General features: G+C 44.8%; 2 protein-coding genes across 4 annotated transcripts in view; both read left to right on the plus strand.

Annotated features, from left to right (window-relative positions):
- C24H6orf89 (chromosome 24 C6orf89 homolog) lies at positions 1-25050 on the plus strand. 3 transcript variants are annotated; one of them, XM_050715276.1, is made up of 8 exons: positions 1-135; positions 4177-4384; positions 5690-5855; positions 17073-17227; positions 17571-17710; positions 19086-19212; positions 19859-19982; positions 20389-25050. In XM_050715276.1, exons 1-8 carry the CDS (start codon positions 11-13, stop codon positions 20472-20474), a joined length of 1131 nt encoding a protein of 376 aa, XP_050571233.1. In that variant the 5' UTR covers positions 1-10; the 3' UTR covers positions 20475-25050. The 3 variants fall into 3 exon arrangements, with proteins under 3 accessions (XP_050571233.1, XP_035426469.1, XP_035426470.1); XM_035570576.1 differs by lacking the exon at positions 1-135 and adding an exon at positions 384-463; XM_035570577.2 differs by lacking the exon at positions 1-135 and adding an exon at positions 2351-2430.
- Positions 20600-26209, plus strand: part of PI16 (peptidase inhibitor 16) — a 15771-nt gene continuing 10161 nt past the window's right edge. The window contains exon 1 of the mRNA XM_035570578.2: positions 20600-20700. The gene's annotated coding sequence lies outside the window, so the exon portion shown is untranslated. The remainder of the gene's footprint in view (positions 20701-26209) is intronic.

Raw genomic sequence — 26209 nt, forward strand, 5'->3', positions numbered from 1 at the left:
GGGATCAGAGATGCTTGGGGTTGGAGGAGGGTCTTGGGAGTGCTGCAACATCAGGCGGAGGAACGCAAAGGGGGTGATTGGGATTTCCGGGCAGGTTGTTGGCGGTGGCGTGTCTCGGGGGTGCTGCGAAGTCCGGTGGGTGCTGGGAAGGTCTTAAGATCGTTGGGGGTTCTCAGTGTGCTGGGGCGGCCTCAGGGTGGTTTTGGTCTCAAGTGGGTGCTGAGTGGGCGGTCTCAGGGGGAACTGGGCCCCGGTGGGTGCTGGGGACTGTTCTGAGGTGCCTCGGGGCCCTCAGCGCGCCGTGGGCTCTGACTGGCGCTGGGGGCCCGGGGCAGCCAGACGGGCTCCCCCCGGCGGTGCTGGGCCGAGCCGGAAGCAGGAAGCAGCGGCCCGGCCCCTCGGCCCGCCTCCACCGCGGGCGGGAGGAGCCCGGAGCCGGGCGGCGGAGCGGGACAGCCGCCGGGTGAGGCAGGGGGCGGCAGGCGGGGTGGGCAGTGGGGTGCCAGGAGCTCTGGGGCAAGGGCCCTGCGCTGGGCGAGTGGGCCCTCAGCCCCCTCCGGTGGTCGTGGCCCGGGCGGGCCGGAGGGGGCTCCCCTGGGCCCGAGAGGCTAGCCTGAGGCGCGAAGGCGTCCCCCCGCCCCCCGGCTCCCGGTTGTGGGGATTGGGGTGATTTCTGCTTCTGTTTGTTTATTTGTTAAAACCTGGACGGAGGTTCTTAGAAATAAATAAGGGCGATAACGTATTACCGTGGCGGTGGGATGCAGGCTCCTTCCCGGAGAGGGCGGGGAGCTTGTAGGCCAAGGCTCCCCACCGCCCCCTCCCCTTCCCCCCTGTACAGGGGGCAGCAGAAATGGTGTTAAAGCAGATTAAAATTTTTCTCGTATATTGCTGTTTGAGGTTTACCAGATGGCATTAGCAATGCAAACAGCTGTTCCCATTTAAAGACTTCTCTAATAGCATTTCTTTCTAAATATTTGTCTTTTTAAAGCCTCAGTCCAAACACTCCGGTGTATGCCATGGAGGCAGAGCATATTCTCTGCAAAGCCCTGCATAGAGTTTGCTGCTCAGACCGGGTGCATGAATGGAAACCTTTCAGGCCAAGATCTGCTGCTAATTCTGTTTCAGGATTGGCCAGCAGAGAGGGGCTGCTTATTCCTCTTGAGTTGGTGGAGTTCATAAAAAATAGCACTAACCGTATGGGTTCTCTAGCTTAAAATGCCTGCCTCTGAGAGGTTGCTGTGTGGAACGACTCATTGTGTAACATCTAAGTGGTACAGTAGTCTCTTGTTATTATTTTGTTAGTCTTATTGTGCTGATGGGAAGGAATATAATGTATTGTTATTATTATTATTATTATTGAAGCCATCTGTTCTCAAAGCAGTGTCTTAGGATAATGCCTTATTTCCTAGCTGAGAACGTGTATTACTGTTGAATCTGTCAACAAACTATACAGGGTTTTTTAAATGACTGCCTGTGACTTACAGGCATTGTCCTCAAACATACTTGCTCAGAGCTGAATACATCTTAGTTCTCCCCACCTCTACATTTGTGTCTCAGCATTTTAGTATAGTAGGATGCTTCTGCTATTTGGAAAGGGGGAAACCATCATGTTTGACAGCATGTCTGTAGGGATAATAGTTTTAAGTGACTCAGGAGAGATTCTGCACACAGAGGAAGCTCACTGGATCTGCTGGAATTCAGCATGGGAAAGCTTCACATGCAAAAAAGCTTTGGCACATGGGAGTGAAAGAGGAAGCTAGGTAACCTTTCAGGCCATTTAGCACACCAATTGTAGTGTCAAGGCAACCAGTGTAATTCTAAAAGCTGGAAAAAAAAAAAGGGGGATTTAATATCATGCAGATGTGCTGGCTCTTGCTTCTTTTATGAATTGGGGTATTACATAAATGAAAGAGTTAGTAAAGCAATGTATTGTTTTTATAGAACCAAGTGCATGCCAGGTGCTTTACAGACCAGAAGAAAAGGTCCCTGCCTTGGAGAGCTTATGTTCCATAATGAGATATTAATCAAACCTGCCTTGGAATAGCTTTGCCAGCCCATGAAGCTGCTTGGGTAGTAAAATCTGGGACAAATATTTGCATAGAATGCTAGGAAAGGTGGCAGAACAGGGCCAAGAACTAATTAACCTGGCAGCGTAGTGCAACGTGTTCTCCTTGCATGCTTGGTGTTTGGTTTCAAATTGACATTTTACTCTTTTGTTGTTTCTAGGGCTGAAATCAGATATATGACACTAATGTTAAAGTAACATCTGACATTAACTACTTGAGTTGGATGATTAGGCAGTTGCTGACTAAACAAATGTGGGTTGTTTTTCAGCCAGATAATTTTCCTGATTCACCGTGTGACCACATAAATGTACAAAGAGCAGAACAGGGACTTGATCCTGGGAGAAAGAAGTAGTTGCTGAAGCTGGTAGTAATGTTGAAATTTTTTTTTTCTTCCCCCCCCCTCCCCCCCCCCGCAAACTACACCTTACCATTGCAGAAAATCATTAGAAATGTCATTGCTTGAGTTCTGACTTTTAGAAACCCAGGGTTTAGGGGGAGAACTGTCAGCCAATTCTTGAAAGGCAAATCAGATTTCAAGTTTGGTTGCCAACAAGATGATCTTACTTCATGGTATATACATACATACATTTACGGTTGATTTGTCCTGTGGGTGCAGCCAGGATGGATTACAGCAGAACCAGTCTAAGTTTAAATAACATGTTTCTCACTGCTTGTCAGCTTGTTCTCAAGTGAGCAAAATGGACCCGTGTTTTTAAAATGCAGGAAGTACTGTGAGGCACATGCAGAGAAAACCTGTGTGAAGTTAGGTGATTATTGCAGTACAGCAACAGACTTAGCAGGGCAAGGTGATGCACTGGGTGAAGCAGCGCACTGGGTGAAGCAGCACACTGGATTTGTGAGCTGTTACTGATGTCAGGTAGTACATAAAGCAAAAGGGGGTTGGGGGCCTGATTTCCATTTTCAGCTGTGAGCTGGATATATTGGTCGAGCTCCTTGAGTTTCTCTGTGATGGTTCTCAGCCTGTGCTTTCAGGGCAATGCCCTAAATGCCCTAAACTGTGACTCTCGAGGAGAAGTGTTGGTTTGATCCAGGTTAGAGTTTTCCCATCTCAGAAACAAGAGGCAAAGCGAGACCTCACAGAAAGAGAAGTACTCTTTCCCTCAGCAGTGTTTTGTCAAGGCTAAATGTCTGGAACAATGGGATTCTCACACTGCCTGCTATTTCCTTGTTCTGCTATTTCTTTGTATCTTTTCTTCAGCACGATCTGCTGCTCTTGATATTGTAAGGCTCGTCCTTTGTGGCAGGCAGGGGGAGTGGTAGAAGAACCACTTTTTTGGTGTTTTAATGTTGATTGCTTATAGGTGTGTTCTTACAGGCTTCCCTGTTGAAACTTCAGGATGGAAAGTAATTTGCTATCAAATGCCATTTTGTCTCTGTCCTGAGTTCACAATGCAGTTCTTACTGCAGTTTTAGTTACATTGCATTTAAGTATAAGAATGACCTGAAGGCAACCTTTCAGAGGAATGCAAGAGTTTTCTTTTTGCCTGCAGACCATGCTGCTATCTTGTAACTGTTACTCAATAATCAGTTGGCCTGGACATTAGGTTGCAAAAATTTAAACAAATTGTAAACTGTCGAACTTTGCCCTGCACATACTGCTCATTTCCCTGTTCTGTACTTAGTTGCTGACAGGGGATTTAATGAAAAGAAATCTACATTAAAATAAGTGACTACAATTACAGTGCAGGAGAGCTTTGCTTGGCTACGCTGTGTGATGATCAACTTTGTCTTGCTGGCTTTCATACTTGGTGAACAACACTTTATGGGACAGATTCATTTGGAACAGATGAATAAATGAACTTTCAGTGATTTCTGGGAAGTTTTGTTCATTTACATAATGTGAATCTCTACTGTTTTTTCTGTTGTCAGGAAATTTTACATATTCTTTTGTTCCTCTGGAGATACTGCACTACCAGAGATTATTAGGATTGCAGCTAATGTTGTGTCTTTGTCAGTGAATGGGTGTGCTCCAGAGAAGCCTTCCTTCTTGTCTAGACATTCTGGTGTTCCTGGGATCTCTTTGCACATGCTGGTGTTGAGCTGAATGACTGGGGTATGTTTTCTGTTAATATATCAAATCTTTCCACAGGGATTTTTCATCAGAGGCCATGGAGCTTTCAGCCACTGACCTCAGCATCTATGACAAGCTATCAGAGACAATTGATCTAGTGAGACAGACTGGCCACCAGTGTGGGATGTCAGAAAAAGCCATTGAGAAATTCATCAAGCAGCTCTTGGAAAGAAATGAACCCCAAAGGGGACCTCCACGCTACCCTATCTTAGTGGCTGTCTACAAGGTAAGGTGTCTTTTGTGCATGCACAGGCTATTTGAGGATCTGAATTTCTCTTTTGGCACCTGAGCCTTTTGTTTCCCATTGCGTTTTCCTGATTAATTTTTCAGAGTCCTTTATTCAAAATACTGTTAAGTGTAGCTTCCTTCCTTCCTCCCAGAATTTGATTTGAAAAAAAGAAGACAGCTGACCAAGATTTGGAATTGCTCATGTGAATTGAAAGTTGAATATGTCAACACCTCCCTTTCCTTAGATTATTGAAGAACAAAGCCTTTGGATTTTTTTTTTTTCAGGCATTGATTCCAAGTGTCAGCACACACAGTGGAAATGTGAGGAAGGAAGGAGATTCTTAAAGTTCAGGGTTGACTAATGAAGACATCCAAGTTCTGTTTCTGACCCTGTCATGACCTTCCACCTATCTTTATTCTCCTTCTAGTCTATAAAATGAATCAGCTGCCATGGTGCTTGATGACAGAAAAATATTTTGAGGACCATAGCTAGAAGACATTGTAAAAAGCGTTACAGAGTGGGTAAAAGGATTCCATTCTCTTAGGTAGCTTGGAGATATTACAAGTATGTAAACCTTCCTACTGATATAATATTCCAGAGTGTTTTAGTGTTGTCTTTGCAAAATCATCACAATGGTTTCTATTCAGAAAAAAAATCCATCCCTTCTGTCTTCCCTCCGTCATATAAAAGATGTAAAAATGTGTCAGGAGAACAAGAAACTGGAAGTTTGAACTTTCAGCTTCTGTTCTTGTTTTTGCTGTTGATTCACTCTGACTTTGGCTGAGGGGGAGAAATGCATAATGTCATCTCCTTAAGGCTTATTTTTAAGGGTTTATTATTAAGGGTTCTGTTACAGGGGAGGGAGCTGGCACCAGCACTGCCGAAGTGTTTCAAGGCTTGGCGGATGTTTGCAAAAGGCTTTGAAAACCTTGTGTAAGAGGCATGGTGGAAGTGCAAGCTTTTATTTGGTTAGGTGGGAGGAATTGAAACCATCTGTAGATCATTCTTGCACTGGTGCTGGATTATTCACAGTGCTAAAATAAATGAATGGAACTGCATGGGTCTGATTTGAAGGCTGCTTTACTTCATCTTTGGAACTGCCCTAACAATGAAACTGGGTGACAACCCTCTGTGTATGTAAATAGAATTGCAGTTGAGTGAGGAGCCACAGTGAAAAATTTGAGTGTTCATCTTACAGCGCAGAGCCAAAGCTCTTTGATAACAGCCAGAAGGTGTGTCCTGTTCTGAAAACACATCGGGTCACTGCAATATAATTAATTACATGGCTATTTTCTCTCACAGGGCCTGCTCATGCTGGGATTGGTCTTGCTAACCGTTTACTTCGTGATCCAGCCGTACAGCCTGCTGCCACCTGAAGCTCCACTCTCCAGAGCCCATTCCTGGGGCTCCCTCATCGGTCACCTCCGACTGCTCTCTCTACCTATTGCTAAGAAGTACATGCCTGAGAGTAAGGAAATGATTTTTCTGCTGTAACGTAACCCTAGAAAGAAATACCAAGTTAAATACCAGCCATGCGAATCACTTGAGTGTCTCCTTAGACACCAAATAACAAATGTGGTATTGGCATGGCACCATGATTTTCTCTTCCCCTACCATGGTACTTAAAAACAGCATCCTGAATTCTAGCTAGGGTACTTTCCCTTCTATTCACTGGTGCCGAGGCATATTTTCTCTTAAATTCATCATTTTCTTCTTGCACCCTCTTCCTTGCTTTTAACACATTTTTATCTTCCACAAGAGTTCTCTTTTCTCTAAAAATCTTCGCAGTTCTGGGAACTGTAGTGTGATAGCTATGCTGGATAAATGTCACCTTTCTTTCTGAGTAAGCAGGCAAAAACAGTTTGTCTTCATATTTGTGAACAGGGTGTAGAAACCTCAACATGTGACCTAGGTTTAAGGAAAAGTGTTTTTTAAAAAGTGGCATACTAGGAAAGAACTGTGGGCTTGAGAGCCTACAGTGTTTATAGCAGTTGAAGTAATGTTAAGCGTAATGTGTGTGAGGAAGCTAGATAACTTCATAATGAGATGGTCCCATCATGGGAAAGGAACATGACAGATGTTACTAGACTGGCATAATAGAAATGGAAAGTTTGAATGTTTCTCATTCTCAGTTAATCATTTCCATTGACTTAGGCTGGCAAGTGGCATAAGCATGGGCTCTGCCTCTCTGATAAAATACAAAGACTGTCAGTAATGACAAAGCTGTGAATTATTTTGAGCAGGGATGTGGCGCAATGTTGATCGTCTGTTGGCTCACTGTAAAAACAAACTCTAGTGTCCATGCTCTTGGGTGGTTTGTATTTAACTTCTGCAGCTCATTGTGTTGTGGAGTTCTGTTATAGCTCTGACCTTCCTGCTGTAGCTAAAAAGGGCTCCCTGAAATGCCAGCACCATTCTGCATTTTCTGCATCTCCCTCTCACTTCTGCTGACATGTGATTTCTGTTGATTTGAGTTTGCATGGGTTGGTCAGGGTATCCCCCATTGTTCATTTTCTTCCTTATTCATTGGAATCTCTCACAGGGAGGAAAAAACAAAGGTGAAGGGATGGCTCTTATAGCCACTTGACTTGAGTAGCCTGCTTATCTAGTACATGCATTTCAGTGTTGGCATGAGTTTGTGAACCCTCCTATACTATGGAGAAGGAAACCAACAGAAACTTCTGTTGTATTTGTTCAGTGCAATTTTGTTCAGAAAGATGTCAGATTCTTTTTTTCAGATGCTGCAGGGTCACCTTGGATGGGGAGAGCCCAATTAGTTTCCTCAGGATAGCAGAAAGTTTTAGGATGGGGCTTTTGGAAGTCTTGAGCATGTTGCTGTGAAGATAAGAGCAGGAACAGGCCTGGGCTGATGTGAAAAACATCTGACTGGAGAGGAGATAGGGAAACATCCAAAGGGAACAAGGGAAAACAAGGGGTTCTGGGAAGGCAGGATTTGAGGTGTTGGTTTAAAACCATGTAAAATCCCTCATGCCTCCATAAGTCCTGGAAATCTTTTGAAGTGATTAGCAATACGGTGGGCAGTGAGCCAGCTCCAGGAAAGGAGGGGAGGTACAGAGGGGATGACGCAGTTCCCTCTCTGTTTCTGCAATGTGTTAGGTGGTGGTGGAAACCATGGCACATCCCAATTAACAAAATCACTAGGGATGGCTCAGGTAACTTTGATCTAGCCTCAGAGAAAGAAACTGAGTTAGAGTCTGGCTATTTGAATGAGAGAGTGTAGCACCCAGGCTGAACCCCATCTGGATTCCTGTGGAGATCCCTCATGTCCTGGCTTCTCAGAGAGCAGCTGTGGCTACCAGGCCTTTCCCAGTGCTGGCCCAGCAGTGCTTGTGTCACACTGCTTGCTGCTGGATGGAGCATGGTAAAATCATTCATGAGGGGTAGATAAAGGGAATGGCATGGGACTGGGCTGGGTGGTCTCCATCTCTCTCTCACTACTTCTTTTGCAGAATGTAATGTTTTTCCCTTCCTTTTGGCCTTATGGTCTCCTGAAGGGAGTGGGTAATGCTACCATTTGTCGTCCTGTTCGTTGACAAGAATGTGAGGATAGGAGGTCTTGTAAGCAGGTCTAGTATTTTTCATTTGCAAATAAGACACCATGCAAAGAGTCTGCGCAGCAGAATTAAAACACTAGCCAAGGGACTCAACGTACGTACTCTTCTTCCGTTCTTGTGTATATACCTGCTGGATTAATTTTTTGAGGGGGCTGAGGATGAAACTTGAAGCTTTCTGGGCTCAGACACCAGTTCAAATCCAGCCTGGGCTATTCATGTTGAAAGCCACCTGTTAGCAGTTTGGAGGCTATATTGGCCCACCAGCAGTGCTGGCAGAATTCCCCTGTCCACATTGCTTTGATGAAGCCTGGCCACAGTGTGTGTGGGTGGCTCATTTTACTTCCTCTGGGGCAGGCAGGGGCAGCCTGCCTGTGTGGGGCTGCAGTCTGGGGTTGTGCTGTCCCTGCTGGGCCTGTTCTGGAAGCATAGATTTTGGGTAAGTTTTCTTGTCTACAGGATTGCAGGTTGGAGCATCTTCCATGGCTAGATGTGGGCTGAGCAATCAGGTTTGTGGGCAGGTTTGGACACCTAGTTTTGCCAAGTGACAGATCCCCAAGCTAGGGTGGTGGAGGGGCTTTGAGACAAGCAGGGATACAGAATGCTGCTCTTCTCTCCCTCCAATTCAGGGTGACCTGCTTTCCTCCTAACCTTCATCCTGGTCCCTTCTACCCCAGGAACTGTGCTGTGGATGAGAAAGGCTGCCTGTCTGCCTTTGGATGTGGGAGGACTTTTGAGCTGTTACAACAAAGACAAGGTGAAGAGCAGTGCACACAAAGCTGCAACTATTGCATTAGGTTTGTAGGATTAGGTCCAAAGTAAATTTCCTCTTTGCCTGTCTTTCTGTTCTGTTGCTTGCTTGCTTTCTTTCTCCTCCGTATCAATTCCCATATTAAAAGTAATGTTCCCAGTCTTTGTGTCTTCAAAGGTGACTCTTAGATTCTTGGGTTTGGCCTCTGTGCCTCTTTTTCAGCTGTTTTCCCAGGGCTGGGAACCAAGGTCCCTTTGGATGGGGAAAAATTCTACGGAAATGTGGTTTGCATTTGCTCTTCCTGAACTTGTGTTTACGCAGAGCTTGTGAAAACCCCAGTGCTGGGTCATGCTGCCTGCTCTGGAAAGGGTGAATGCCTCTCATCATGTGAGCATGTTTCTTTTGGCTGGATAACTTGGCACTTCACGTTGCACTGCTCCCCATGGAGGCTGTAGATTTGCAGACCTCTGGGCTCAACCTGTTGCATGCAACACAGAGAATTTTGATTGGGCCAGTGGGTTAGCACAAAACTTCCTAGGAGAGAAAGTGGAGCCTGTGTAATCTGGATTCATTTCTCTTTTCTGAATAGGTTGGGATGGACAAGTCAATCCCTCTGTGTTTCTGTTCTGTGCCTGCAAAATAAGGCTACAAGTACTTCCCTCTCTCCTGCAAATGTTAGGAGGAAAGATGAAAGTGGAGCTTTTGGAGCATATAGTAATATGAGCCAAATGAAAAGGGATTTTCTTTCTTTAACAGAAGTTTTAAAACCATAACGGGGAACACTCTACATATTTATTAGTGGTTCTTCCTTTTGTGACAGTATGACATCTTTATAGCTTTGTTGATATCTAAATATTAATTTTGATGTCATGTTGGTAACTGTTCCCTGCCAACCGCACAGAGCATTGATGAGGATTTATGTTGCTCTTACATTAACTCATATGTCTGCCTATGATAAGTACAGTAAGTCCTTGCAGCTCAAAAACCTCCACAAAGCATGTTGGTCAATGATGAATGAACTGGCTTTCATCAAACAACTTGACAATTCATGTTCTGATAATAACCCCTGTAATGACCTAAAGGAAAATCCACTTTGCTTCAGTAATGAGACCCAACCCTTACCAAATACACAGCTTAAAATCAACTGGATCAGTAGCTGCTCAGCACCCCAAAAATCAGATGCAAGCACACACACCTATAAAAGTGATCCTGTACAAGTTACCCCCAGTTCAGAGAAGAGTTATGTTAAAAGCTCCCTTCTGTATAGACCAGAATGGCTAAAAAACATGTTTCTTGGTTTTTATACAGAACCTATTTTAGAGAAGTGAACCCTGCTGGAGGAGTTGTGTTTAAGCAACACCTTGTAAATGGCATGTCACTGACATCCTGGGGCCTGTCATGTGCCTCTGAGAGCTATTTGTGGGGATGGGTCACAGCAGGCTGGGTTACTGGAGCTGCTCAGCTGGGAGAAGACAGCAGCCTCTGCCTCTTGGCTGGCCACCTTCAATTTAGCTTGAGGCTTGCCTTGGTGCCTGGCCAGGCTCTGGCTTCTTTTTGCAGTTAACCTTTTGCAGGCAGCCTGTGATGGGCCGGCTGCTGCCAGATTTCTCTCTGTTTCATGTTCATTGCCACCCCTCTTATTGTAGCCCTGAAGTATGTTTATCCTTGGCTCAGCTCTGTGCAGAAAGGGAGCATCCAGTGTGCCTTTTTTTTTTTTTTCCCACCTGAGGGGGGATCTTCTGCTTCCTGAGCTCCCTGTGGGCTAAGCATCTTAGTATTCAGACTGCTTTTCCCAGCAGGTTTTGCAGCCCATGCTGCATCTGACCTGCTGGGTTCACTGATGTATGAGCCCAAGGAACATGGGTCTTCTCTGAATTAAAGGTTTGAACAAGAAAGCTGCTTGGGGCATAACTCAAGGTCTGATTTCCAACTTCTTGCACATTTTAGTGGTCTAATCACTAACCTGACCTTTTTTCCTGCCTCCAGCATAGCCTTCCCCTCTTGCTTACAATGGATCTTGCTTTTTTTCCTAAACCAAATGCATTTTGGCCTATTCAAGCTGTTTTGCTCTTGTGTTTTTACATACTCTCATGTTTCCACTTCAGGGGCTTGAGCATTTTGAGGTGTGACATGGGTTGCAGACAGGGCTCCCTCTCATCCCCATGCAGCTACTAATTTATCTGATTTGTGTGTGTGTGTAAACAACCCTTAATAATGTAACGTGAGACTGACCGACAGACACCTGTGTCACTCATTCAAAGGGGGGGGAAAAAAAAAGGCTGATATTGTTGTGTAGGGTGGTGCCAAACTGTTTTCAAATACTGCTTTACTTTGGTCTTCATTCAGCCAGTGGACTGTTTATTTGGATTTGCTAACAGTAAACTAGCTCAAAATAATTGCGGTACTCCAGAACCTTAAAAACTCTTCCTTTTATATTTGGATGTCTCCAGAATTTGTTTACTCATTAGCAGAGCAAGTGATTTCTCATTTTGGTTTGCTTCCCTGGAAAGAGTGATTGTGCCATATGTGACCTCTTGCAGAGGCAGAGCTCTGCAGACTAGCAGAACTCTGTTTGCACTAGTAATATGGGCGTGTCAGACCTCTTGCAGACTCAAGTCACTGTCAGGCAAGTGAAAGAAACTGAGAGGGATTTGCTTCAAATGCATGCTGTTCCTCCAAGCCACATTGCTCACGTAGACACTGCCAGAGCAGCACAGGCTGCCTTCTAGGGCATGTAACCAGAGGTGCAGGCTGGAGTGGACTTCGAAGGATTTCCTGACAGCTTAATGCCTGCCTTCAGTTGTGCAGATTTCTCCTGGAAGTAATGCTCTTTTGTCCCAGTGGTCTGAGAGTTTCTCTTGGGCTAGGCTGAGCAGACTTGATTTCACAATGTCTTGTTGGATCAAAGTCATTTTTGTGCTTTGCTAGAGATTGACTAATCATCCTTTGGTTGTTTGACCAGCCGTTACCCATTAGTGAAATGAGCGAGTAGTTATTTGAGCTGTTGACTTTTTACCCAGAACAAAAATAAGTGTTTATTGATGGGCTTACTTGTAGTTGTTATTTTGTTGCTAGCTTTTCCTACAAATGCTCTGAAGCCAACTGAGAGGTACTTCTACAGGCATAAATACGTTAAGAAAAGTCAGAGCTACAGACGTGTTCAATATGAAAAAGAGGTGAGGGTCTTGTGCGGAACAGAAACTCTCTGTGTGGTATATTATTCATAACCCACTGTGCTGCTTTCCTTAATCGGGATTTCCACACTGTAATTAATAAGCACTCCTGATTGTTGCTTTCTGACTTACTGAGGAACCTGTTGGTTTAGCCTGAATTTGACTTGACATGTAATCGTGAATTGATATCTGTAAATGGCTTTGAGTTCTTAAAACACAGTTTTATCTTTCCATAAAGTCCGGGAAGGAGGCACAATGATAAGTTTATAGTATATCTGCTACAATGACATAGCTCAACAACATGCAAACTATTTACCTGAGGAGTGTAGTATCTGTAAGCCTGCAGTGGTCCCAAAGCAACAAGAGGCTAGTTGTATCTCAGGAGCAAGGATGACCTGGCCTGTAATATTCTTTGGCTGCCAAAGCAATAACAGTACATTATGAGCTGCAACTTCACTTTAAGGTTAAGGGCTAGACCTTGCAAATCCCTGTCCTAAAAATAATGGAAAGCAGCATTGTAAAATCCAGCATCTGGAAGCTAGATATTTCCAAATGGAGGAAGAGCTGCAGCTTTTCTGTAGTGGTAGTAATTGGAAATCAGAGCACTGAGGATCTCATGGGCCCTACATCACTTGGAATTTTACAACTGGGATTGAATGTCTTTTAAAAAGCTCTGCCCTGCGTCAGCAGTAAGAACTAACTCGTGGTTGGGCCTTAGCTACAAAAATGAATGGAGGAGGTATCTTTCTGTCAGGTGCGTATCCATAAAGGGTCTTTTTAGCCAAGGGCAAAAGTATGGTCACAGCAGAGGGTAGACTGAGGTCTTAACCGCTTCCTTTTTAAGGGTCTTTTCAGATCCGCATTGAAAATCCCTTGATTTTGACAAATGTGAGGATACATGGCAAATGTGGAGATCAGCATCTTCTCGTTGTTGCATCTAGCACATAGGAACAAGACTGTGGCTGAAGTGCAGCATCATCAATGAGGCAGTGGGCCAGGCCCAGGTGAGTCCACCCCCATCCTGAGCCTACCTTTCAATTCTCCAATGTTAGTCATGCTTTTTCTGAACCCTTGGGTTTGCCTGCTCACCCACCCTGCTTACAGGTGTAGTTCTTGATGGTATGTTGGATCCTGTGAGGGGTGGTCTGAAATAGTTGTGGGTGTTAATGGAATATTCGCAGCCATACAGTACAGCCAAGCTGTACAGTAGACTTACAATAAAGAATAGAGAAATGTCTTATGACAGTTCAATGTATAGACCAGTGTATAGTCTTTTCTTGAGAGTCCTGAATTCATTCTAGGCTTGTTAGAGTTGTTCATATATTCCTGGAACTGGTCTCCAGCGAATTATGTTGGAGGTCTAGGGAACTGTGTCAGGCTGAGAAAGATGAATTGAGGATTTGGAAGCAACCTTTGCAAGTTGTGGAGCTGCTTAGTACATTAGACAGTCCTCTGGGAAGCTTTCTTTTGTAGGTGATGGTGGCAGAAGATCTAGGGTGGCTGCGAATTCTTGGGAGAGGCCCCCATCCCTTGGAACAGATCTTCCTGTGCAAATTTAGCTGTCACTTGCCTAGTAGAGATTTCTTCAGCCTGAGTGCTGTGAAGCAAACCAGCTTGTTGGAGAGCCAGCAAGCTGCTTCCACACCTGTAATTCTGCAATTTTGTTTCCAGCACTTTGTTGGGGTCAGGAAGAGCCCTTGACTTCCTGCGTCATGCTGGAGCAAAAGGTTTCCTTGCTAGATGGCTTCCCTCTGAACTTCTTGCACTGGCATCAGACTGATACTTAGCCCTCTATAAGGTCCGTTAAGAGACCTGGCCCTTCTCCTGGTCTCACGTCAATGTGGGCAAGTTTCTGTAAGTTTTACTGCTTCACTGCAGCTGGTAAAAGCAGGGCCTGGTCTTCTCAGTAACCTCTTAGCCTCCCATCTGATTGTACACGCCCAGCATCTCTGGGGCTGTGTGCACACACCCCTCTGTAGATCTGGGGACAGCCAAGAAGCTTGGGAGATCCTCTGTGAAAATGGCCAAATAGGGTGGGGTACTCATTTTAAACTAATTGTAAATTGAAAATTATTTCCCTACACAATGGAAAGTACAGCTATAAACTCCTGCCAGCATTACTCAGAGATGCATTTTAAGGAAAGTTTTCATCTCTTTGTTTGTGCTACATTAGAAGCTGGAAGTCCCCAGCCCTGGTTCTGCTAGGAGCTATCCAAACACAAGGAAGAAGACATCTCTTGTTCCGTAGAGCTAATAACGTATAAAAGCAAGCATTAGGTGAGTGTGATCAACAGAGAACAGGTTCTGTGTAACAAAGTGAAGGCTGCTCCTCAAAGAGGGGTGAGAAAGCACAGGCGTGTAGGAGAGGTTCATTGGGTCTGGCCCACACTTCTGTCACGTAATGAATAGTTGTACGTGTCAGTACTACAGCTGCTTTCCTGCAGTCAAACTCCACAGGGATAATTGCACACGCCCAACAATTTAACATTTGAATGTGAGTGGATAGAACCATCGTGTGACAGTTGCATGTGATAGTTGCACTGAGATGAAGCGTGCATCTTTCTTTTCAATATCCAAGCAAACTATGCGTGCGCACAGTGTGCATGACTTAAACCAAAATAATCCCCCAGGGTGTCTGGGCAGGGTGGTAATGTAAAAGGAATGCAGGGAGTGTAATCAAAAGAGAGAATAAGCATCCTTGGTAAAACTCCTGCTCTGGTCCCCAATGTGCGGTTACATGCCCTCTGCTCTGTGTGCAGTCTCACCTCCCTCCCTCCCTGGTAAGGGCAGGCCCTTCTCACTGCCTGTACTTGTCATGCCAGTCACACACATGCTGGTGCACAGACTGACACCCTCAACAATAAATCTAAAAGATTAATTACAAAAAAAAAATAAAATCCCACAGTCTCACTTGCGGCATTTGAAATGCGTCTCAACTGTGCTCTGCTTGGGTTATTCATAGGGAAAAGAAATAACCTCCTGAATCAAGCAATTGAGAATGCAAATATACCAGCCTAGCTCAAAAGAGAAATCAAGCTCTATACTGTCAAAGCTGATTAGCATCCAGTTATGGGGTACTGCCCTGAGCCCAGAGAGAAAATGTAGGGACAACTGGGCTTAACACTGTGGGATGAACTTTCTAAATTTTGCACAGAAAGAAATTTTAGTAATGTTGCTCTCTGTATCATGACAGACCATAAGATATTTTTTCTTGTTCTCTTCATGGTGACTGCCCCTCCTCTGGAGAGATCTTTCAGCCTTTTGTTTCCTGTTGCTGACCAGCTGTTTTTTGTGCGTTGAGTTTTTTTGTTGTAAAATTGAAGCTTTCTGCAGACAGTGGAACAAAGATTTTCTTTTTTCTCTTGTGAACAGGGAGGGAAAGTGCGTTGGAGCAGTTTCTCATGGGACTTCTGCTTGCAATAAGGATTTTCCACTTTGTTTTACCTTTTTACCCGTTTCCTCAAAAACAGGGATGCTTTTTCCAGGAAGACTAGGAATTACGTCCTGATCCCTTTCAGTCCATATCCCAGCAGTAGGGTGGGAAATGCAGTATTTGTGAGTTGATTGGATGTATTCAGAGGAAAAAAAGCAAAACAAATCCCTATCTGCTCTCTGTTGTTATGTCCTGATGAACCTAAAACCCTCTATAATGTTACTCTTTGTATGTTGCAGATGCCAGATGGGAAAAATGAAACAAATGCTTTCCTGTTAAGTGGTGTTCATCAGTTATGACCCATGAGCAGGAGCGTCAGTGTGGCTGGAAACCATGATCGTAGTAACACAAAGGCTGCATGCCTGAAGAGCTGCTCTGTATCATGGTTTCCCAACTATTTTTCATACAGGCATCACTGTCCCTTCTTTCTCTTCTTTCCCATTCACTCTATTTCCCAAATGGGTGGCCTGCACAAATGCCCAGGAGACCTGAGCTGTTTTGACACTTGCTGGCTGTGCTGGCTCTGGACAGGATGGGTGAGCCTGTTATGAGGGAAGATTTCTGGATGTCTCATGTGAGGTGTGGCCAGGGCCTTGGGTTCCTAACCCACTCTGACAGATCAGGTGTTTGGGTGGGTTTGTTGCCACTGCCCAAGTTAAACGTCTTCCCATAGGATTAAGGCTATTACTGCCACTAAATCACAGCCAAGTCCTTTTAGTCTGGTGGCTGCAGGTGCCTTAACATAGAAATACATGGGATATTCAGCATTGTCTTCTCTTGTCCTGTTTGTTCAGTGCAGGAACAAGTCAATTCGGTTACTGTTTGCTTACTCTTCTGTGCTGGGAGAGCTGCAAGTTGGAGGGGGGAGGCAGGATATAGGCATCAAGTAATTGTTTCACGTAAAACTCATATTCTTGAAGTAGTAGATGTATGCAATGTTCACCGTAGTCCTGTTTAGCCGATGGTGGTGTAACAATGATTTCTGGAACTTAAGAAAGATATAGGTGTGGTTCAGGAGGAAGGTGGGGGGACTGTGTATCAAGTTAATAAGCTACATATATTGCAAAGTTTTTCCTCATGTTGGGACTTTTCTTCCCAGTTTATCTTCAAGTCAATGCATGAGATGAAGGAATAATATATCAGCACCACATCTTGGTGAAAACCCACATTTCCCAGCATCATCTGCACATCAGGGACTGGGCAAACTTTGCCCAGGACAGAGTCTTTCTAAGTTAATGCAGGTAGAAAAGGGAGGGTAGTGATTTCAGGGATGTCTTAGCAGGGCTCATGGCACCAGTACTAACCACATTAGAGTTACTATTTTCAACTTGGAGATACTTTTTTTTTCTTAAAGTAATTTTGTCTTCTGGATGTCTCAGTCATAAATGCTCTTTGAATTGCTCTATTGCTTGTGGAGTTGTTTCAACTTATTTGCACTATATATGGTGGTTGCCTTCCTCATATTGATAGTGAAAGGGTAACTTGGCCTGTATGCCTTATACATACAGAGAAGTGGAGTTTATATACAGCTCTCCCATTTCTCCGAACCATGAGCCAATTCTCCAACATCTTCAACCTGTGCTGGAAATGTTCCCTACCCCAGTGAAGCTTGCTTTTTTTGAGTAACTTACAGCCATTGGAAGCTATAAGTAATCTCAGTGTTTCATGTTGGGGATAATGAATTTATGTTTGAGTCTGTCTCCTTTCCATTTCGTTTTTGGTCTTATTAAACACATTTCTCTTGTTTCCTCCCAAGAATGCCGGGACTGGTGGGCAGCAGGTTGTAGACAAAACACTTCTACACTGTCTGCAAGTTGCACAGCATGTTCTTCTGTGAAAAGCCTTCAGATTGTGACAGACTTTGGAGATCTATCAGAAGAACTCCAGAGGTCTCAGCCTTTTCTAATCAAGGTAATGTCTGGATTCATAAGGCTGGATGCTTAGTCCAAGCTCTTGAATAACACCAGCTGAAGAACGCTGCCTTGTATTTTCAACCACAAACTCAGATTGTTTATACAGGTGGAACATATATCTAAGAATACATTTAGCCCCATTTTAAAGATATCAGGGGGTGGAGAGCTCTCTGCAACCTTAGCAAGTCGTTCCTCTGAGTAATAATCATTGTGGTTGAAAACTTAGCAGTCTAGATGGCTGTCACTCTTGGATGTTCTTCAGTTGGATGGAAATGGGAGAGGGGAGAAACCCCAGGTGCACAGCTTTTTTTTTGTTTTGTTGTTGTTCTGTGCTGTTTAAGACAGGACAGCATCTCTCTTATGAAGAACTAAAGCACTTTCAGTCCCAGGATCCAGAACTGGCAGAGGTTGTAATAGAAGAAAATTCATCTGAACTGTGGAGCTGCCTCCCGAGACAGAGCTTCCCATTTTTCTTTCCCTGGTGAGTCAAAGATAAAGGATGTGATGGATGTATATATCCTGTCTTCAGGGGTACCCAGGCTTTGCCTGTGTGTGTTAGCAGGAGCTTGCAAGTTGCACATTTACTGGAGTGAAGGGGAAAAGGTGTGGGTTACAGGTGCTGTCCACCTGCTGACGCTGACTGGATCTGAGCAGAATACTTGTGCACTAAAAATGGAGTGTTATGCGCTGGGACTTCATGTGTTGCTCCCCTTTCAAGACAAAAATATCCCAGTGACTGCTCGGTCCTGTTCTTTAGGCCATATATTAATCATCTGGGCTGTGGTCTGATCACCTGTGGCAACTGGTTTACATTTCTAGTAACCTCTGGAAAATTTTCCACCCTTAATATCAACTGAGAAAAGGTACCATGAGTTTTGCGAAACACTGAGAAGTAGCAGAACACAAACGGATCCTGCAATTTGTGTTTGGTCTTATTCAGGAAAAACAGCCTGGCCTAATCCTGGACCTCTGTTAACTGTGGTACAGCTTTTAGAGTGACTACAAGACATCTGAACAATTCAGAACTCTCTAAGGTTGTGGAGCAACCCTGCATGTTAGCAAAGTCTTTTCATGTGGATAAGAAGTAACATGGGAAGGTGCCACATGTAGTGGAGCAGACTGCTCCTTTGCTGATACGAATGTGCCAGGTAGCGTCCTGTTTGGTTTGTGCAGACAGACTTGGAGAAGAAGGGCATGATGGATTTTGCATTTTTGAAATGCTTAGGTGGGATCTACCCACCGGACTTCTTGATCACAGCAATGGTAGTCAGACAATCAAAGTATAGCAGTATTAATCATGTCAAGCCACTTGACAGAACAGTAAAAATAACAGACCCCACCCTGCCTTTTCCAGCTACATTGCCTGGCCTAGAGGATATGCTTGGACATGCCACCTCCACTGTCACCCCCACTGCCTTGCCATGTGGTCTCAGTTATGGTTGCATACAATGCCACCTCTCTGCATTTTTGTAATTATTGGAGCTGATTGACAATTTGGATCATTTTGAGGGAAGGAGAGGAGGAGAGTTCTTAGGTATCCAAGGCAATGTGTTTGTTCCTTGTTTATATGGCCCTGCTGCAGGTACTAAAAGGAAGATATGAAGGAGCACAGGTTCATCGGCTGAAAAGTCCAATAGTGCTCTTAGGAGTGATGTTTGTGTTCTTTTAGCTTCTCTAGTCTCTGCCTCAGTCTCCCCCTCCAAAAAGGGGCTAGTGTATCAGCATTCATGTTTATCAAGCATAAATGTTTGTGAACAATTTTGATCTTGGATGTAGACTTAAATATAAGCATTGTCATAACGTGATCTTTCTCTAATACGGGTTGTTTTATTCTTGTTGGATTTTTTATTTTTTAGGAGGAAATCTGTAAACGGAACTCAGATTCTGCAGGAATTTTTCCCCACTTCCTCTTCATTGTCTTTCCACAAGACAGTGTCCCTAGAGAGTTGCTTTCTCATACGCCATCCAGATTTGGGGAATAAGGTGAGAAATTCATCCCTATCACATTATTTCCCTGTCTGTGAGTTGTCATCCATAAGCTTCACACCTTTAGGGGATTTGCAGGACATGTTCAGTGGATACAGAGTTGTAGCGGTTCTTCCCATCCCTGTGTAACATGGCATCTCAGAGTTGCTGCACCATCCAGAAGGAGGGAGGAGGTGTGTTGTGTATAGTTTTGTGCTGCTAGTATACTGTGTCCATCTCCCTTGGCAGTTAGAAATACCCATGGGATGTCCCAGCTCCACTCATATTTATGTCCTGGCCTTGCTCTGTAGTGGTGAAGGGATGGAATTTGTATGTGCAATGGGGCACAATTCACTTGAGAAGTGCTTTTTTGGAGCAGTTCCTAGCAGTAAGTTCCATCCATTCTGAGATACCTGCCATGGAGACACATCACTGAAATGGGTGCTTCTAGCCTGATCTCCTTTGTTTTCATGTGAGTTTTGTGGGTGTGGAGGGCCTGCATTGCCTTGGAGAGTTTTGCCATGATCTACTGGTAGCTGGGGGGAGCAGCAAACCTGTGATTTGTGCTGTCTCACCTTGTTTCAGGGCAGTGATTTGCTCTCAATTAGACAGACTCGAGAAAAGGGTCTGGCAAGGCTTCTGAAATATTCTGCTCTCATCCTAGAGCTACAGCTTGCATGGCCTCTTTGCTGTTGGAAGCGGACAGCTCACCCTGACTGTTGTACCTCTGGACAAGTGCAGAGGACACTGTGAGATGTTCAAGGTAGAGCTGGAAGCTGGAGATTTGGGTGAGTATCTGCACTGTAGTATGCAGGGTATGGGAGATCCGTTAAAGCCAGGAGACTTCCTCCAGCTGGGTCTTTCGTAGCTGACACCTGAGAAGGTGGTGTGTGCCTTCAGTGTTTGCAGCAAGATATAAATGTGATTATTCTGAATGTGGGAATTCATGGTCTGGAACACAAACAACTGGATACTGTGAGATGCTGAATGGGTAGTTGGGGTTACTCAGAGATGCCAAGCACTGGGCAGTTGGGGTTAAACAAGACGGTGCTCTGCGAGGTGTTACAAACCCGGTGTGGCACAGAGGGCAGGCTCTTCACAAAGAGCATCTGCATACCCCCACCACTTCATGGGAAATGTGAGCAGTGATTAGGCATTGATTCATCTAATGTGTCTTCATTGCTTCTCCCAAAGGTTATGCCTCCACAGATTACTGGATGATGAGCTTCATGGCCAAAGGGACAGAGCCGGTGGTTGTTTGTTATGGAGCTGCTAGCTAAGGACAGTGGGTGGGAAAACAGAACTACTTCCAGGACAAGAAGATTTTCAGCTTTGAAGCCAAGGCAACATCTTGAAAGCGATAGACCTGGGGCAACTGTGGCAGGCAGCTTTGCCACCTTGCATGTTTACAGTGTTAAAAAATGACTCTTTTCCTGACCCTTTGACCTTCCTCAGATGTATTTTGGGAGAAGCTCAAGCTATTCATGACCTTCCCTGTCCCCTCAGGTAAGCCTTGGGCTGGCAGCAAAGGCTTTTTCCAGGAGCACCAGAGGGGTTTCTCAGGATGAGATTCACCTTTGTGGATTATGGCACTTCTGAATCTTCGTGGGAGGAGGTTGGGAGTGGAGGGGTGCGTGTGACATTTCTGTATACGTTCCTCCTGGGGAGGAGGCCTGAAGCCTGTGTTGGCAGGCCAGCTCTATAAAGGGAATTGATATGTCCCACCTCCGCTCCATCTCTCCATCACGTTCATGGCTGTGTGCCTCAACAGTGTGCCCTGCAAAGCCAGCCTCAGCTCTGTGCTTCAGGGTTGACACGAGCCTCCCAGCCTAGTGGCAGGGGCACTCACCCACAGCATTGTTCTTGTACCAAATTAATCTGTTCAGGCCTCTTTGTGTCTTGTGATCGCTCTTCTACTGTTCTCTATCAGCAGATTGTAGTTGAGTCAAATAGTAACTGTGCTTTTTTTCCCCTACTTCCTTTCCTATAAAAACACCGATGCAAGTTTTTGTTGTCATGGTGCCAAGAGTGCAGTAGTTCTGGATGGAGGTGGAGCTGGGTGCAAAGTAGCTTTCTGTAAGTTCATGTTCTGATTGTGCACCTAAGATACTGGGGTTGCATGACTGTTTTCAGATATATTCGTTGCTTTGAGAAGTACTGCCTGTGTTCCTGGCTCGGGGTACCTGCGGGAGCACCAGAAAATCTCCTTGTCGCTGGCTTTTTTGCACCAACTTCTTCGAGATCTGATACATTGTATTCAGAATGAATTTTGATTTTTTCCTGAGTTCCTTCCAAGCTGCCTTTGCATGCTTCCTGTTGCTTGAGCACTGCATTATCCAGTGTCCTGAGAGAGACTTGGTTTCAGTATTTGCAGGCTGTGGATGCTGCAGTCCCTTCCAAGTTTGATCCTTTGGGTCTGTTCCTGCTGTTGAAGATCATTTACAGATGTGTAAAGCTGAACTCATAGGCCAGGGCTGGGGTTCAGGACATACTCTCACACTTGTTACTGTGAAATTGGAATGGGTTTCGTTTGAAAGCAAGTTAACTCTGTTCTCAGGAGCAAGAACCTTTTTCTCTGTAAATATTTTAGGTACACTTAAAATGACTGATTGGAAAAATGTCTACCCAGCCTTTGCTTTCAAGCAAAAGCAGGCGAATGGGAGCAAATGTCTTACTAATCATATTAAGGACTGACAAAAGTTGCCAAGTTGGATGACCATGTCTGGCTCCTGCAGAAGGATAAGGCAGAGGACAGTTCTTGCTCCAAAGAATTTAGCCTGAGAGAGTTTAGTCTGCGTTACAAACATTTCTATGCATAACGCTTGTTTTTCTCCTGTAAGCTAATGAGAACAACCTCAGCACCTGTGTCAGTGTGTTTGGCCCTTGACACTGAACCAACATACATCAGATATAGTAGAACCAAAGAGGGAGAGACTGAAAAAGAACAGAAGATGACATTTAATTTGTAGCAAAGCTGTTAAAGGGAATTGGATTAATAAGAGTTTTATGTTAGTATTGTTAATGCTTGGGGTGTGTTTTAGACTTGTGACACTACACACAGTCCTGTACATGCCAAGACACACGCACCACCCCTCTCGCTCTTCTTAAAGCCTGGGTCTTAGTTAATGGAAATTTGGGAGTTCAGTGATGGCAGAATCATCAGAGGGCCCACATTAGTGACTGTTGCTATTTACGCTTTGGCAGCTTCTCAAGTCAAAAAGTCAAAGACTGACAAGGTTACTTCACCTCTTACTGTTTTTGTACCGGATCCATTTCATTTGGTTGGAGATGTATACGGAAAGAACCTGCTTGGACCCTTTGTTGCTGAGATTATAGGTGGTTTGGTGATGCTGTTACTTCTAAGTGTCCTTGAATGAAACTTGTAAAAGAGCTGCAGAGACAATTCTCAAGTGTCTGTGAAATGTCTGCTTTTTGTGAGTCATACTTAAGCCATTGTGGCTGTCTGGCTCCTTTGGGAAATAGCAGAGGAAATGGATCTATTTAAGGCTGCTGTTTAGGTTGGGGGTGGGGGGGCACTAGAGCAAGTTTGTGCCTGATAAGCAAAAGTGCTTTTAGATATTGCTTCTCCCCTCCTCAGAGTGTTACAGCTGGTTGGACAGATGGTGGTGAATCTGGACTGTTTGTACATCAGCTTTCCAAGTGCACTTTATGGTGTCTTCATAAGTTTCCAGATCTGTGTCTAGGTGATATATTGCATATGTCCCAACCTTACTCCCTTTGGAGTTTACATCATTTGTTTTTAAACTTCCAGTATATTTTCTCTTCTTCTTCTAAGGGCTGTAAGGAATTGGATGCTACACTGAAACAGGAGGGCAATTATTTGCTGGTAAAGAGCTGATTTTGGCCATAGCTGCTGCTGTCAAGTGTGGAGCCTCGATCTGTAGTGCAGCATGTTGAGTAGCTCCTGTGATCAGCTGCCAGAAAGGTAATGCTAATGCCTTCTGCATTATGACATGGGTAAGGAACTGGGTATGGACAACTCAGAGGTGAGGCCAAAGTGGGAAAACTAAGATTAAAAAAAAGAGGTTTTGACATCTTGGTCAAGTGGCTGCAAGTGAGTCCTGGCCATCTTCCTCATCAGGGGCTTCAGCTTCACACAACCTTACCAAAGGCTGTGGCCTCCCTAGAGAACTAGGCAACTCCTAATGAGCTGCTCAGTCTTGAGTAGAACTGGGGGGAATGTGTCTAGTTTCTCAGCTATCGAGGCATTGTGGCAACAAACATGATCTGGATGAGTCACAGAGGGTGTGTGTCCCGTCACAGTCTCCCTTGCCACTAGCTTCACTTTGGCACTTGTGTATCCAAGTGTGTGTGCTGTTTTGCATAATACCCCCCTTTACGTGCTGACCAGCTCAGAGGGGTGCCCAGTAAATGCGTGCATCCTCATTTTAAAATTCTATTTAAATGCTTCAGAGCGCTTTACCTCTAAGCTGGGAGAAGGATGTCTGCACACCTGACATCCCACAGACTGCAAAGCTGCTCTGAAATCACACTAGTGAGACCCTGAAACTGGTGCTACCCAAGAACCTAGTGGGTGGAGATGTGGAGGGGTCATTCTTCTGCTTGTCAAGCTAGAGAGATGGGCTGCCACCCGTGATCTGGACCTCAGGAGGATCGTGTTTTAAAGCTAGTTTCCAAAAGCAGGGGTCATTGACCATTGCTCTTAGTCAGTCCTGAACTCAGGGTAACTAAAAGGAGGAGAAAGGAGTATTGTTTTCTTCAGTACCAGGAAATCAGCATCCCCTGTGGGGGGCAAGCTGCCAGTTTCTGTTGATTCTTTTTTGTCTTTATTCCTCTCCCCATTGCCATTGTGCACACACATTCCTGTGAGGCAGCTCTGCAGATCCCAGCCCCAAACTCCCTTTGCAGTGCTCTGGAGAGCTTTCTAGGGTCAAGTTTCCTGTGTATCCTGGGCCGTTAACTTCCCCTGCTAGTCTTCTTGTTGTAATAGTCTGTCAGGGAAGCTGGTTTTACTGCAAGGAACAGGACTGGATCAAAGCACCTCCCTTCTCTTCTGGCTTGGCCTCCCTGACTTTCCAGCAGCAAGCCTTGCACGCCTTTCTCAGCAGTCCTGCTCACAGCGTGGGAACTCCCTGAGTGAGATGAGGTGGAGAGCGGCAAAGCACATTCCTAGAGGTGTGAATGCCAGCATCTCAGCAAGGTGATGCTCCTGCTCGCACCAGTAATGCTACTCTGGAGTGTGAAGTCTGCAGGATCTGTCCAATCCTGGGCTCAGTGGTCCAGGTTCTCTGGCTCCCACTTGGTTCCCTTGGGAGCCACAGAGCTGAGCACTTTCTGGGGCCAGATCATTTTGGTGGGCCTTGCGGTGGGTGTGCGGAGAACTTTTACTTCTGGGAAACCAAACTTTCTCCTCTTCCTAAATTTTATACGTAGAGTTATATATTCTCGTCTTCAGGAAACTACTTCTCGTAAAGGATATATTTAATGTCCTGCTGAGTTAAACAAGGGAGATGCTGGTCTTCCCCTTTCCTTTGAAGATTCAGACAAATGACAGGTGATTTATTTTTAGCATTCTCTTTGTCTATGGGGAGAGGAGGCATATTATATGCTCAGGGGTGCTAGGAAGTAAAGCTATATATGCATAAAGACTGTTTCAATGCTGTACACTATAAATTCAGTGGTGGATTAAAAAAAAGAATGTAAATATGCAATTAATGCAGAATTTTATGGATGGTCGTAATTTAATATATTGCAAACTTTGTAAATACTTGGGAAAAGCCTGTAAAGTGTGTAAATAAATGAGATTTGTATGTAGGGAAGAAGAATAAAAAGTTTTTACTTTTTGCAATTAAATGCAAGTGTTAATGCACCTTTTCCCTCTTCTGATTTTTGTCATGTTGTGTGTCAGCTGTTGAGGGGTTATTTAACTTCTTTTTAGGGCACTTTGTGGAAATGTCATTTTAACTTAAAAGTTGGAGCAATTTTGTTTGGAAAATGTCAAAAGAAATGCTTTAAAAACAGTTCGCCAGTTTTAACCTGATTCCCTAAGCAAAGGTGATGCAACAGCTACGTCTGTCCTTCCTTTCTCCTAGCTAACAGCCTCTGTCACTCCTTCACAATTCAGCTTATTTCAGCCAAACCTTGACAGAGAGTTAGAAGATGATGATAATCTCTTCCAGATCTGATAAAAGCAGGCAAGTAGAAGAGAAAGATCCCACTTCTACCAGGATAATGTGCTAGCTTTGTTAGACACCCAAGAAGCCATGCTGAAGACCCTCAGGATGTGAATCAGTAGGAAACCAGGCTTCATTTCTTCTGCAGTGCCTTTTTGGAGTCCACCAGTGTTGAGCTGAGCCCTTTACACCCCATCAGGTATCAGCGCATAGCTCCTGTCTTGTGCTGAGGCTGTTGGCTCCCGGGGGTGCAGTGGACTGGCTGTTCCTTGAGTGAGCAGTAGGAAATCTGCATTCTTCCTGCACTTACCTAATGGTGTCTGGACACGAGCTTGTCAGCTCCAGGGTGGGGCTTGGACCATTTGCTGTTAATCTCCATGTTTCAGATGCTGGCCTCGAAAAGAGCCGGTGGGGCAGATTGGGAAGTTGGGAATTGTTTCCCCATAAGCCACATGCCCTGGTTGTGACTCTTCCAGGCCTGTTTTCTCAGAGAGCACTGTGTCCCCTGATTTTTTTTTATTCCTTGTTGCTATGCTATATTCTGTAAGGCCTAGTCAGTGTGCTATAGTGCCAGGGACTACTTGCTGCTTGGCCCTTCATCTCTGCATCACTTGGAGACAATAGCAAGTTCATTGGCATCTTAGCACTGCCTTGTTCCTCATAGACAGGTCATAGTGAGCTCGCTGGTAGTAGAGGGGATCCAGTGTTTTTCCTTTCTAGCTGTTTCTCCAGAGATGCAGCAGCAGAGCTGCTGAGATGTCTTGTGGTGGAGACAGGTTTGCCTTTTTGCCTTGACCCAGACTCCAGGCCTGTAGTTGACCTTAGCAATAAATGTGAACCTCTCATTTGAACAAATGAGT

The sequence above is a fragment of the Cygnus atratus genome, chromosome 24 (genome assembly GCF_013377495.2).
Source record: "Cygnus atratus isolate AKBS03 ecotype Queensland, Australia chromosome 24, CAtr_DNAZoo_HiC_assembly, whole genome shotgun sequence".
NCBI classification, from domain to species: domain Eukaryota; kingdom Metazoa; phylum Chordata; class Aves; order Anseriformes; family Anatidae; genus Cygnus; species Cygnus atratus.